General features: G+C 27.9%; 1 protein-coding gene across 1 annotated transcript; it reads left to right on the top strand.

Moving 5' to 3' along the window:
• The first annotated feature begins 11,537 nt into the window (after positions 1 to 11,537).
• Positions 11,538 to 14,477, top strand: LOC133785983 (receptor like protein 22-like). Its single transcript, XM_062225194.1, has one exon. The coding sequence runs from the start codon at positions 11,538 to 11,540 to the stop codon at positions 14,475 to 14,477; it is 2,940 nt and encodes a 979-aa protein (XP_062081178.1).
• Positions 14,478 to 14,903: the final 426 nt, after the last annotated feature.

The following is a 14,903-nucleotide window of genomic DNA, read 5'->3' as shown; positions in this document are numbered from 1 at the left end:
GGGAAGAGACACTAAAAAATTGGGCATAAATGAAAGAGTTTTAAATACTGGTTAAAAAATTGAAGGTGCTCTCTAAAAATGGGTATTCCATTTAATTTTTACTATTTTATTACTGGCAAAATTAGGATTCCCGTGTGTTTAGTTTTAGGTTATTAGCCCATTTTTTAATAATACTTTGTTAAAAATGTCATTTTTCAATGTGATATATACTCACTAGTGTTGTAGTGGTATCATTGTCATTTCATAAAAAATTTCCAAAGGGGCATTATATTTGTACCCAAAAAATATAAATAGGCACTCCATTAATTAAAAAAAAATTAATTTTAACACTTTTTCTCAGTATTTTTTTTTCCATTCTTTAAATTCTTTTTATAAATAATGTATATTTTTTTTAGAAAAAAAAACTCTTGTTTGTTATATTTTTTTGTTTAAAATTTTATTTTATTTAAATATTTAAAATATATTATATATATGTAATTTTTAGAATACGAAAAATAAAAAAATAGAAAAATATAAGCATAAGTTGATAAAAATATATGTTATATATTAATTTATAATAAAAATAGACTGTGTGAATCAAATTTTGAAGTGCAAATATAATCACTCAATATGAAAGAACAATGATATTTACACATCAATAATCAATATAGGCACTTCATATATTAAAAAGAATTAAAATAAATTATTTTTTTATAATTTATTCTTAAAAAAAATTTCTTAATTTTTTTAAATTCTTTAATTTTTCATTTCTTTCTTTTTTTACATTACAAAATAATTTTCAAGATCAATTAAGCAACCTTGCACGTCCTTCAATACAAAAATGAGATTATTATACTAATTGCATTTTCTCACATTATTAAGTCAATTTTAATATCTGTTATAACAAAAAGTAAAGTTTACTACCGCTAACTGAAAATTACAACACATCATGTAACAACTATCGAGGCATTAAGAGAAAAAACACCACACATCATGTCATTAGTTCCACCACCAAACGTGGGCAATGGGTTATAATTTATATTTCTAAAAGTCCTATAAAGATTTCATGAGATATAACTTTATGATATATTATTCCACCACCAAACGTGGGCAATGGGACCAAACTCACTGTGCTTCCATGCCCGCTGCTGAGTTTGAGGAGATGTTAAACCATAATTACACTTTGTATTACTGTTAATTACATTTCCTTTTCCGTTTTAGCTATAGTGGACATGTGTCCTGCTTTTGTCCTTATTAGAGCAATGTTATAATCCTAACTAAGCACTTGTTGTGATCTTAATCTTATGCAAATAACTAATAATGAGTTTGACTCAGAGAGAAAACAGAGCAGCAATCGAAATGCTTTTATTTTGCATATAATATTTTTATTATTTTTCCTTTAAACTAACTAACAAAATATAGCATCGTGGAACATTTTACATTATAAAATATCATCCTTGCTTGAGATTCACCAGGACTTGGTAAGGATTCACTAATCAAAGAGTAATCTCTAGATCTAGAGATGAGTAAGTTTACATTTTACAAGACTAATAGTCTTTTGTTCTCTGCAGACGATTTATGTAAGAAATTAGTTGCAATTATTAGAGCAATGTTAATATAACATAAATGATAAACCGATACGACTGAAACAAAAAAATTGTACTTGTTTTCATAGCTCATTCCCTAGGATTGACAGAGTAATATAAGTCTCTGAATCAAAAATCTATGTTTAGTAGTGCTTTTGTAATTTTATTTTCATGCTCAAATTAGCGTCATAGGCAACTGTTGTGAATCAACAACCTCAACTTTAATCTACACACGAACACATCAAACCAGAAACAAAAGAAACCAAGAATAGGTAATTGAAAAATAATGAAAAGGAACACAACAGATTTGTTTCGAGGTTCAACCAAAGAAAAGATTTGGTCACGTCCCCCTTTGAGTTCAGCCTCTTTCACTATCAATGGCACAAGTTACAATCACTAATAATTGTCAGTACACAACATTTCTCTGTTATAAGTCTTCGTATCAACACTTCAAAGGTAGAGTAATCTTTGAAGTCCCTTAGCAAATAAAAAGAACCTAAATAACTAATATAATGGTCTTGGAATCTTGAGTGATCCACTACGTGACTTGTGTTTGTGCCATCTAATTGGTTTATATGAGGTCTGACTCAACAACAAATTCCACTTGACAATTCATATAAACTAGAAGAAGAAAAAAAGCTTCTCAAAGATCCCTGCTCAAACTTTACTCTACAATCATCCTTTTTCAATCGATACTTAGTAATTTCAAGATGTTGAAACTAACTAAGTGTGAGAACTTTGGTTCCCATATCAGCTGGATTCTCTTTACTTGGGATTTTCTCTATTTTGATTCAATTGCTAAAGATCACAAATGAAGTAGATGACTTTCTTGAATCTTTATCACCTGCAAAGTCAGCATCTACATAGCCTTCAACCTGAATTGTATCATATTTCTTCTTAAATCTTAAACCATAGTCAGTAGTCATAGCTATGCATCTTAGCATCCATTTTAGAGCTACCCAATGTGGCTTCCCTGGATCTCCCATGTACCTACTCAGAATGCTAGTTGAATAAGACAAATCTGGTCTAAAACTGATCCTATAGTATTTGAGTATGGAATTTCTCCATTTCTTTCCTTTCACTTTCTGCTTTCACTTTCTGTTTTGGGGCTTTGCTTTGCTGATATTTGAAACTGACTAGACAATGGTAGAGAAGCGCTCCTCTTATTACAAACTCGTCTATCAATTTATTCAGGTATTCACTTTGACCAAGGAACAGATCACTAGAACTTTTGTTTATTTTTATATTGACTCCCATAATTGTTTTAGCTACTTCATGGTCTTTCATCTCCAACTCCGAGCTTAGAAAGAACTCTTTTAATTCTTTCAATCTTTTGTTTATCTTTGTTGATTAACAATATGTCATCAACATATATAAGTAAATACTATGCTTGAATAATATCAGGCCCTTTATAATAAAGACATGTATCATGCATGCTTTGTCTAAATCCTTGTTTGGTGATGTATCAAACTTGGAGCTTCCTTTAAGCCATTTAAAGACCTTTTCAGCAAACAAACTTGCTCATTTTCTTTATCTACTTCATAGCCTTCTGGTTGCTCCATGTATATAACTTCTTCTAATTCTCCATTTAAGAAGGTTGTAGTAACATCCATTTGTTCAAACTCTAAGTCAAACTGTGATACTAAAGACATCATGATTCTTATTGTCTTATACTTTACTACTAGAGCAAAACTTTCATTAAAAAGTCAACCTCTTCTTCCTGACTGAACCCCTTTGCTACTAATTTGGCTTTGAACCTTGGCAATTCCCCTTCCTTGATTCCTGGCTTTATCTTATAAATCTATTTACAGCTGACAACTCTCTTGTTTGTTGGTGTTTGAGTCAGTATCCAAGTTTCATTCTTGACAAGTGAGCTCATCTCTTCGCCCATAGCCATCTTCCAGTTAGTTGCTTCTTTACAAGAAATGGCTTATGTGTAAGTGTTTGGTTCTGTCTTGGCAATTTCTGTTGCAGTAATGAAAGCATAGGCTAGCATATATGCTATGGTTGAAAAATGATCGGAATGAAAACTTTTGTTTTCAGAACTCATTAATGTAAATGGTTGGGGACATAATATACGAATATGAAATCTATACTTTTCCGAGAGTAATTAAATAATGGTTCTCTTAAGGGTTGACTTTTGGAACTAAAAAGTTATTGAACTCAAATTCATAAATCAGTTTATGAATTAACATTCACTAGTAAAATTAATGGTACTTGAGGAAACAAGATATTATTAAAGAGGTTAAACAGTAATTAATTCATATACTTTAATTATGAACCATTAATAGATTATTAAATTGTATGTAATGATTAAATCGATGAACATTTCTATGTTTAAAAGTACTCAGTAAATATATGTTTACAATTACAAGAGTGCAGTCTCATATTTTTAGTGGAATAACACTGAGATTAGTGGAATAATACTGAGATTAATAAATTAAGGTTATTATATTAAAAAGTTCTAATTAATAATCTAAATTTATTGGAGTTTGAAATTATAGGTCCATATGGTGACTATATCAACACTATTCAATGTAAGAGTGGAAATTGTGAAAAATCAAGAAAATTACATATTTGGAAGAAATTAGTTCTTCAGGGACAAATATGTAATTCAGACAAATTATTTAATTAATATGGCAGTTTTCGAAATTGACATTTTAATTAAAGCAATTTTTTAAATAAAATGGGAATTTCGAAATAGGCATTTAAATAATTAGAATAATTAATTTTGAATTAATTGATTTTATTCCTCTTCTATATAATAAGTGTGTAGATAACAAAAATTCTTGGTTTTAACAGTTTTTTATTTTTTTAATGTTAACTTTAATGAAATATTCTTATATTTAATGGTAGTTTGTAAACACTTAAACTTAAATAAAATAAAATAAATAATTAAAAAAAATTAAAATATGATATTTTTGAGATATTTTACAATGATAATTATTTAAAAATAATAAATAATTAAACAAATTAAACTAAGATATTTTTTTAAATATTTTACAATGATAATTATTTTAAAATAATAAATAATTAAAAAAATTAAAATATGATATTTTTGAGATGTTTTACAATGATAATTATTTAAAAATAATAAAATCATACATTTTATAACTTAAATAAAATTTAATTAAACTTAAACTCACTTATTAGAATAATATCATATTAAACATATAATATAATTTATTGTGAATTAGCAACAAATTGCTTTTCTTAAAAGAAAAACTAGCAAGAAACTTAAATTTAAAATCCACGTATAATATTTAATATTACATTAAACATATAATATATAATGTCTTGTTGTCACTCCCAAATTACAAACATAAACTTAAACAAAAATAAATAAATTATTTAATTAAAATAAGATATTTATTTCAAAATTTATATGACATTAATATAAATTTAATAAAAATAATTAATAAATTATATAAATAAAACTAAGCAAACATGCATATTGCACGTTGCTTGTATCTAGTATCTAAATGTGAAAAAAATATTTATGATAATTCAAATTGATTTTGAATTTGAATTAATATTTATTCTTTAATTAATTTGATAAGATAAGTTATGACGTTTAACTATTTTTGAATAAATAAATTATTAAATATTATTAAAAGAAAAATTAGTTGTAACACATCCCTAAATATAGGGATGCTACACGCCAACCACAGTCCAATGACTGTGGTTGGCGTATACAACATGTAAAAGATCAAGATTGGATCTTGATATTTTTCCTTTATTTATTTAAGAATAATAGATTTATAGTTTAAATTTTAAATTTTAAAATTTGAATTTAAGTAATTCTTCTATAAATCTATTAGGAATAGAGTTTCAAAATATACGTGAAATAAAAATTATTCTAGAGTGAGAAAATTCTTATCTTTTCAGAGAGAGAAAATATATCGTAATATTTCCTATCCCTGAAATCTGTCTCAAACCTAATATTCCAAGATCTCATGTGTTGAGAATATCTTGTGAATCAAAAATTTCCTACCATTACTCTATGTGCACACACGTCTTTAGGTGTAGAGATACATCTTGGAAGATCTTGGTCCGAGTTTAAGGGACTGTTTTGGATTGAATGTTTGTAGGAGAAAAAAAACATAGCAAAGATTCTTGATAGTTTTTCAATTGGTAAATCTTCATATTTTTATTTCTTTATCATTAATGTTTTGCAATTAATGGATATGATTATTTACAGATTGTTTAAATATTTTTTTTTTGAAATCTCTAGGCTTATCACCCCGTGCTTTCCACTGTGCATATGGTAAACTAGTTACCAACATATACTGTAGCATTTGTCTTGTTTCATCATGTCGCAACTCATTACTTGTCCTCATTGTTGCATTAGTTTGTAGCTTGTCATTGTCCTTTATGTTGAACTTCATTACCATGGATTTACTCGCCTCGCCGCGTCCTTAGTCTCCATTCACTCCATCGAGATTTTGTTGTTGTTCACTACGTGTCCACTTTGTATGCTCCTCCACTGAAGACTCCTTAGTGACTGCGTGTATCTATCTAGTTAACAACATCACCTCGCAAGATAACGTCGTTGAGTAAACTGCCTAACCTATCTTTTCTAACTTATTAAAACGACTGTGTCATAAAGCTTGTGTGTCATTTGATCTTGATAGTGTCCAATTATATTATCGTCTTTGTATTCCATCCTCTGCTTTACTTGAAACTTGATACTATCATACTTGCTATTTCTTATGATACATCTCATCAATTCAATGCGTTCATTCACAACAGACGTCTTTCGGAGAACTGATATTCTTTCATCTCCGTCGTTAACCTCATCAATCTGAACCTTTGGGATGTCATAGATTTCTTTAAGGAGAGTTTCTTTCTAGAATTCCTAATTACTGGAGGCATAATGAGAAGTTTAGAAACATACTACTAAAACTTAAAAGCAACTTGGTGCAAAATGAAATTTAATAGTGTGTGAAAGAAAATATATGTTCATGTTTTTAATTTCGTAGTAAAATAACCTAACCACCTTGTTAATATTATATATTACCAAATATACATTTTAGAAAATTACTATTTTATTCTAAATATTTTAATATTATGGTATATGTATATTAGTTTTGTTTAATTAATTTTTATTTTAAAGTTATTTTAATTTTTTTTTTCGTGTTTTATGGTTTGTTGAATGATATACCATACCACAAAATACATATACTGAGTTAAAAAATAATATACCAACAAGACTTACAAAATTATTACTAAAAATATATATATATATATTATGCTAACAAAATTATATACTACTATTAAAATGTATATACCATGAAAAAAAATTATATACTGTCATTATGTATAATAAGATTGAAACTAAATATCATTAAAAAAATGATATACCATACCACAAAAAACATATACACTAGTTGGAAGATAATATACCAACAACCCATAAAAAAACTTAAAAGATCAATATAACCTTAAAATAAAAACTAATTAAACAAATCTAATATGCATATACCACTGTATTAAAGTTATACACTCCTAAATAAATAAATAAAAAATGACAATTTAGGTAATCAATAATGTAAAATTGTCATTTTTCTACAATTTTTAAAATTAGGACATTATCTTCTTGAAGTCATTGTTTTGAGTCATCTACTATATTTCTTACGAATAAACAAGTAGAAATATACTTACGACATGGTCAATGAGGCTTTCCCAGTCTTTAGTATGTATGCAGAAGGGTTCCTTGAAAAATGAACATGTCTATGATACTATTTGTAAACGCACTATCTCAACTATTTTTGCAAAAATGTCATTTTTATGCTTATTTAGAAAAATGCCAATAATTATCCAAAAGGTTCAGTGGAGCCTTATTAAAAATATGCAATATAGACCTATTTGTTCAAAACAAAATAAAATGTCTTATGTGCAGTCCATAAGAAAATAACAAAGAATCTCACTAAAGTTTAAATTAACATAATAAATTTCAAATGTGTCTCTTGGTGTTTCTTAGATCGTTTTCCTCGAAAGCTTATACATACATAGTGGAACTTAAGGAACTATATATTATGTGAATGTGGTAGTTCTTGAGTTGGAGAATGCTAGATGTCATGTTAAATGGAGGCCAAAGATTTCCGATCCAAAATTTGTTGTTAGCAGTCACAAGATAATTAATAAGGCAACAAAGGAGGAACGAAATTATAATATTTCCAACCCAAAACATACTTTAGTCTCTTATCATCATACTTTCTTTTTTTAATCATTATTAAGTTCATATCAAACTTCTTTTACTTGGAATACTTAGAGCTAGATTCCTTTCCTATATATCTACTCTTATTTTGTATCATTTGTTCTATCACATCATACTTTCTTTTTAATTAAAGTCACATTTCATACCTTTTTACTTGGAAGACTTGCTTTTCTTTTTTCTTTTTTCTTTAAAAAGGATAATCAAAGTCATATGTGTTGTTAGAGTTTTCAGTGGCATCTTCTTATTAGTTACCTTTACTTTGCACCCTCGTTACGTTTAATTTATGCTTTTATTTTAATACTTTCTAAGCAAAATAATGATTCAGCTAAAGCTATTACCACTCAAAAATATGAATCACATTTATTAAAACATTGCATGTGTAACAGTCACGTAGGGCCTAACAAGATTGTCTTTTTTCTGGTCTGTCATAGAAAATTGATTTATGCTATGTTAGGTAAGTATATTACATTGCATGTGTAACAGTCACGTTATATACATTAGACAATTGATTTATGTTATGTTAGATAAGTATATTACATGGATAATAATTTAGATGTCCTTATTAATAAAGTTTCAAATAATTTTTATATATACATGTACTGTAACCACACATAATTATAGTATAATTTCGATCAACCCATTCATTTGTCACACATACATATATAACTTTGATTCAAGAATGTTTGAATTATCATAACTTACAAAATTTAGTACTTCGTGGAAACACTCTACGTATAAAGAACCATGAAAACAACTTTATATTTATAAAGTTTGATGATTATCAAGTGCATTCACAAATAATTATCCTGTTTTCCGTCCCGTAATAAAATTAATTTTTATTTAGAAAAAGGTGACAGTGTGAACGAAAAGATATGATAATGTGAATATAATAGTTATTGACTTAAAAAATCATCTTATTTATAAATAGTAATGATATATGCACTTAAAATATGCACACAATGAGTTCTAATTTTACTAAACGTGATTGGTTAAATTAAATTGGCTTATAATTATGTGTAATGTGAAAAAAGTACTCAAATTTTCTGTCCCCTCTATATTCCACTAATTATTTTAAAACACCTTATTTATTTATTTAATATATATATATAAATTATTTACAATTTTCTCTTTTCCCAACTATATTAACATTATAAATAAATAAAGTGTCTTAAAATAATTGGTAGGACATGGAAATGACAGGAAATTGAGGGCAACAAATTTTTTTTCGTGTAATGTTTAAAAGCATATTTTGAGTTCACGCGTATCATTAACCCTTTAAAAAACTGCATTCTAGTTTGAATTTCCAACCCAAAATTAGTTGTTAGCAAAGACAAGATCATGAGCAAGATTTCCAACCAAACTTTAGTCCTATCATACTTTTATTATTGTTATTGAGTGAAAGACTTGCTTTTTTAAATGGAAGACTTGGAGATTTCTTTTCAATCTATTTTTATATATTTTGTAAAAAAATATTTCAGCTCAAGATTTTATCTATTTATTTGTTCTTTAAAATAAAAACCAATTACTTTTAAAAAATTTGGTTGAGTTTTGTTTTGCAGAGTATCGAAAGACAACTATAGGTTTAGAACATTTCAATTTCTCCCATCAAAGTTTCAACTAATTAAACAGATTTTTTTTTTTCTGTTATATCTTCTATTCAGGCGTACAAGTTGAATAATTTTCAGCAAAAAAAAAAACTAAACTATAATAAATACAAACTAAAAGAAATTTCCATTCTTGTAAAATAATATTGCAAAAAATAAAAACTAAACTATAATAAATACAAACCGAAGGGATTATAAGTTACCTGATAATATAGGTGCTGTTTGGTAACCATTAAAAAAAACAGTTTTTTATTTAATTAATTAAAAATTTGACAATTAAACATAAAATAGTGTTTGGTAACTCTATTTTTATTTCTTATTTTTTTAAATTTTAAACAAAATTTATTAAATTTTGAAAATAGAAAATTTTCACTTTCAAAATTTTTTTAAATTGTTTTCACCTTTTAGTTTTTTTTTCTTCTCTTCTTCAAATCACCACCTCATTTTATATTGCTAAACAAAACATAAAAATAAAAGTTATCAAAAGAATTTATTATTTTTTATTTTTAAAAACAAAAAACAAAAATAGTTATCAAACATATTTTTATTTTTTAAAAATAGAAAACAAAAATAAAAATAATATTTCTATTTTTGTGTTTAAAAAATTCAAAAACAAAAATTTTACCAAACACAACCATAGGAAAATAATTAAATCATAATTAGGCACTAAACTTATAACATTAATTTTGTAAAAAAAAATTAATAACATAAAATTAAAATTGGCACATGACAAAGCTAAAACCAAATTGGCACCAAGATTACACTTTTATTTTACTTGGAAGACTTTGAGATTTCTTCTTTTATCTATTTTTATCTGGTAACTTGTAATTCATTATCATTTTGTTATATTCCTTATAAGTTACAAAAAAATATAGCAAAAAAATCAAACCATAAATAGTCAGTAAACTTATAGCATCAATTTTGTACAAAAAAAAACTAATAACATAACAAAGTCAAATAAATATTGGCACAAGAAAAAACCAAATCAAAGTTGACACAAAGACAAAACTAAATTAAAATTGGCACATGACAAAGCTAAAACCAAATTAGCACCAAGATTTCTTCATTTATCTATTTTTATCATTATAATTTTGTTTATTTCTTATTGTGTAGTTAGTCCTTATAGGTAATTAATTGTGAAATGAAGAAAAAGTTTGTTAAATAAAAAAAGTCTTCTTTTATTTTTACAAAGTGTAATAATTATGTTTTAATAATTTTTATTCTTTTAACATTAAGTAGATTTTTTTAAAAAAAAAATCAAGTCATAATATTAGTAAGACAATCGTTGAAAATTGTATTGAAGTTGAGATTCATTTTCTGTCTATTTTTTGTATTATTATTGTGATAGGTCATGTTTAGAAAGTGAAATAGCATTAGATTGTTGAATTATATGAATTTTTTGTGAGTTATTATTTAATAAATTAAATAGTATGGGATTGTTTTAAAGAGAAATTTGTTACAATTTTATAAATGTGTACATAAATACCTCTTAAATTTTATTTTATAATTTTTTGTTATTTGGAAACTTTATCCCTATAAAATTTTATGTTGCAATTAATAGTGAGTTTTACAAAGTGTAATAATTATAATTTAAAATTTTTAACATTAAGTAGATTTTTTTAAAAAAAAAATCATGTCATTGATGTATCGTGCTCGTGGAAGACAAACTTTCCTCTTTGTTTTTTTCAACACTATAAAATATCAATAATATAATTAAGTTTGATGTTTCATAATTAATTATATTTATATTTATATATATTACCGTCAATTAAAATATAAAAATAAGAGAAAGAACACTGCACATAAGGACTGATGTCCAAGAATTATTTAATTTCTGTTTTTTTTTTTCAAAACCAGGTGAATAAGATCTGTAGGTATTTTCTAATATAATTTTTTTTTCAACATTATTTTCTTGACTATAATAAATACATGTTAAAATATAAGTGAAATTAAGTCAAGTAAACTTCCATTCCTGTGTTTTATTATTTTAACTAATTAACTCTTTTTCCATAGAAAATTTCAGCCCGTTAAAAGGGTTGGGTGCCTATATATATATATATATATATATATATTGAGCCAATATATAGCATACAACTCATCCAACATTAATATTTGAATCTCTGCTTCTCTTCCATTATAGTGAAAATGATGGGTCTGTTTTCATGGCTCTACTCTCTCATCATTCTCTTCTTTTTCTTCTTTGTTACTTCTTTGTCTTCTCCTTCTCCACCTCCATTGTGCCATCCCCATGAAAGCTCTGCTTTGCTCCACTTTAGAAACTCTTTCACCGTCATCAATGACACTGGATCCTGCGGGGATTATAATGGCCTTGAAATTGTTAATCCTAATAATACAATTTCATGGAACAAAAACATGGATTGCTGCAGATGGAGTGGAGTCACATGTGATGAGGTCACAGCTCATGTCATCCGTCTTGACCTTACATGCAGTGCCCTTCAAGGCATTCTTCACTCCAACAACACTCTTTTCTCTCTTGCTCATCTCCAATCTATTATTCTCTCTTATAATTATTTCACTGGCCAAGTTCCTCTCGAATTGTCTCACTTGTCCAACTTGGTTACACTTGACTTGAGTTGGAATTATAATTTGAAACTAGAGACATCTAGCTGGAAAAGAACTGTAGCAAACCTAACAAATCTCAAAGAATTGTTTCTTGGATATGTGAATATGTCTTCTACTTCACCTGATTCCTTTATGAATCTGTCAACTTCTTTGACATCTCTTGATCTTAGTGAGAGTCATTTGCAGGGGAAACTTCCAGAAAATGTTCTCAGTTTGCCAAACCTTCAACAACTTGATTTGAGTGACAACCCAAATCTCAATGGTTCTTTTCCACAATATAATTGGAGCAGCCCACTTAAAGTATTGGATCTTTCTAGATCTGGAGTCGTGATAGATCTACCTCATCTTTGTAGAAAGTTGAAGTATTTACACATTTTGTCTCTAAGGTATTACAATTTCTTAAAACTTTCTCCCACATTGTTTGACAACTGCACACAAGTCACTTCCTTAGACCTTTCTGGTAATAATTTTGGTGGTTATATCCCATGGTCATCCATTTTAAATATACAACAACTAACCTATTTGGATCTTTCAGGGAATAATTTCGTAGGCCCAATTCCAGAAATTTGTAGTAACTCAACAAAAAATTCATTTTTGTGTGCCTCTTCAAAACATCAATTAGTGGGTTCTCCTCCATTGAATTTAAAATATCTAGATTTATCTTATAATGAGCTTAATGGGACAATACCATCTTGGTTATATTCCCTTCCATCTTTACAATATTTAGATCTAAGTTCCAACAAATTCAGTGGTAGCATTCATGAATTCCAACATAATTCTTTGGTATCTCTTTCTTTAGGGTATAATAACTTACAAGGTTCTTTCCCAAGATCAATTTTTCAGCAAGTCAATCTCACGGATTTGCTTCTCTCCTCAAATAACTTGAGTGGTGTCGTTCAATTTGATCAATTTTCAAAGTTAAAAAAGCTCCAAGCTCTTATTCTTTCTAATAATAGCTTATCATTGGTATCTAACAGTAATAATAATGATACTTTGCCCAATACTCTTTTTTATTTATATTTGTCTTCATGTGGTATAAGTGAGTTCCCGTACTCCTTAAGAAGCTTAGAAAATTTAAGATACTTGGATCTCTCCAACAATCAAATTGAAGGCAGTGTTCCCCATTGGCTGTGGAATGTGGGTAAGGATTCATTGGATATCCTAGATATTTCTCACAACTCTTTAACGCAAATAGTTCAGATTCCATGGAAGAATCTAAAATACATTAACCTCCGCTCCAACCGACTTCAAGGTCATCTTCCAATTCCACCACCATATACGATGTATTTTTCAATCTCAAACAATACATTGGATGGGGAAATATCACATTTGATTTGCAATCTCAGTCATCTTTATCTCTTTGATTTGTCAAATAACCATTTGAGTGGGAACATTCCTCCATGCTTAGGAAATTCAAGTCTCTCTGTGCTAGATTTGCACAAGAATAAGCTTCATGGCATCATTCCTTCACATTTTGCAAAGGGAAACCAACTATCAGTTTTGAATCTCAATGAAAATCAATTGGAAGGGTCCTTACCAAAGTCTTTGTTCAATTGTAAAGAGCTGAAATTTTTAGATATTGGAAACAACAAGATAAATGGATCATTTCCCTGGTGGTTGGAATCTCTTCTGAATCTCCAAGTTCTTATCTTGAGATCTAATAGATTTCAAGGTCCAATAGGCAATCCCAAGGTGAGACATCCCTTTCAAAATTTGAGAATTATGGATCTCTCTGGCAATGAATTCACTGGTCATTTGCCGCAAAAGTATTTTAAGAATTTTGTGGGAATGATGAATGCTACTTCAGATTACTTGAGATACATGGAAGATTCTTCAGGACCAATTCAATATTATGAAATCAGTTCATTGATAATAAAAGGATATTATGCTGAGTTAGAGAAAATCCAAACCATGCTTATAGTCATTGACTTCTCGAGAAATAACTTCACAGGAGAGATCCCAGAATTGCTTGGTAAGCTCAACTCACTCAAAGGGCTCAATTTTTCACATAACAAGATCTCTGGGAGTATTCCACCATCTTTGGGAAATTTGACCAATCTAGAATGGTTAGATCTCTCCTCAAACAAGCTTGTGGGGAAGATTCCATGGCAATTGGCAGCAAATCTAAATCAACTCCAATTTTTAAATCTTTCCGTGAATCAATTGGAGGGGCTTATACCTCGCAGTCGACAATTTGATACATTCACAAACGATTCATACAAAAACAATTTGGGCTTATGTGGGTTTCCAATTTCAGAATCATGCAACGAGAACACCACACGCCAATTTCAGCAAGAAGACGATGAGGAGCATGTGAATGGATTTGATTGGAAAATTGTGTTAATGGGATTTGGAAGTGGAATGGTTATTGGAATTTCGGTGGGATACATGTTCCTTTCAGATAAAATCATTGATGGGCTTGTCAAAACAGTGAAAGGAGAACAATGGCATCTTTTGGCAAAAAGATCAAAGCAGAGAAGGGCTCGTCCAAATGTTGGAAATTGAGAGAAGAGATTTGTTTACATTTTTAGTATATTGTGTTTCATTTTGTTTAAATGTATGATGTTTGTTATTGTAGCTCGTTATTATGTAAGTTTGTGTTTAAATGAATTTTAGTCAACTTTACAAAACTGTGTTGTTTAAATGAACTTTTTTTTTTGTTTCATTTTTCTCTATACACTTATAAAGTCTCCCAAATGATGATAAAAATGGTTGTTTCTTAAATAAGACAAGAAAATGTATAACTCAAATACAATTACAAAATTAATTTATGGTTTGGACATACATTTCTTCCCATTGCAATATATTCCTCTTTTTTGTTTTCAATAAAAATACTTTACTTGAATGAAAAATAAAACTAAAAATAAAGAGATGATGTGCATTACAATAAGATAGAGAATTTTTCTTTTTAATTTCTTTGGTAAGAAACTA

This window comes from Humulus lupulus, chromosome 6 (genome assembly GCF_963169125.1).
Source record: "Humulus lupulus chromosome 6, drHumLupu1.1, whole genome shotgun sequence".
Taxonomy (NCBI): domain Eukaryota; kingdom Viridiplantae; phylum Streptophyta; class Magnoliopsida; order Rosales; family Cannabaceae; genus Humulus; species Humulus lupulus.
Note: the sequence above shows the minus strand (reverse complement) of the source record. Positions and strands in the feature narration are given on the sequence as shown.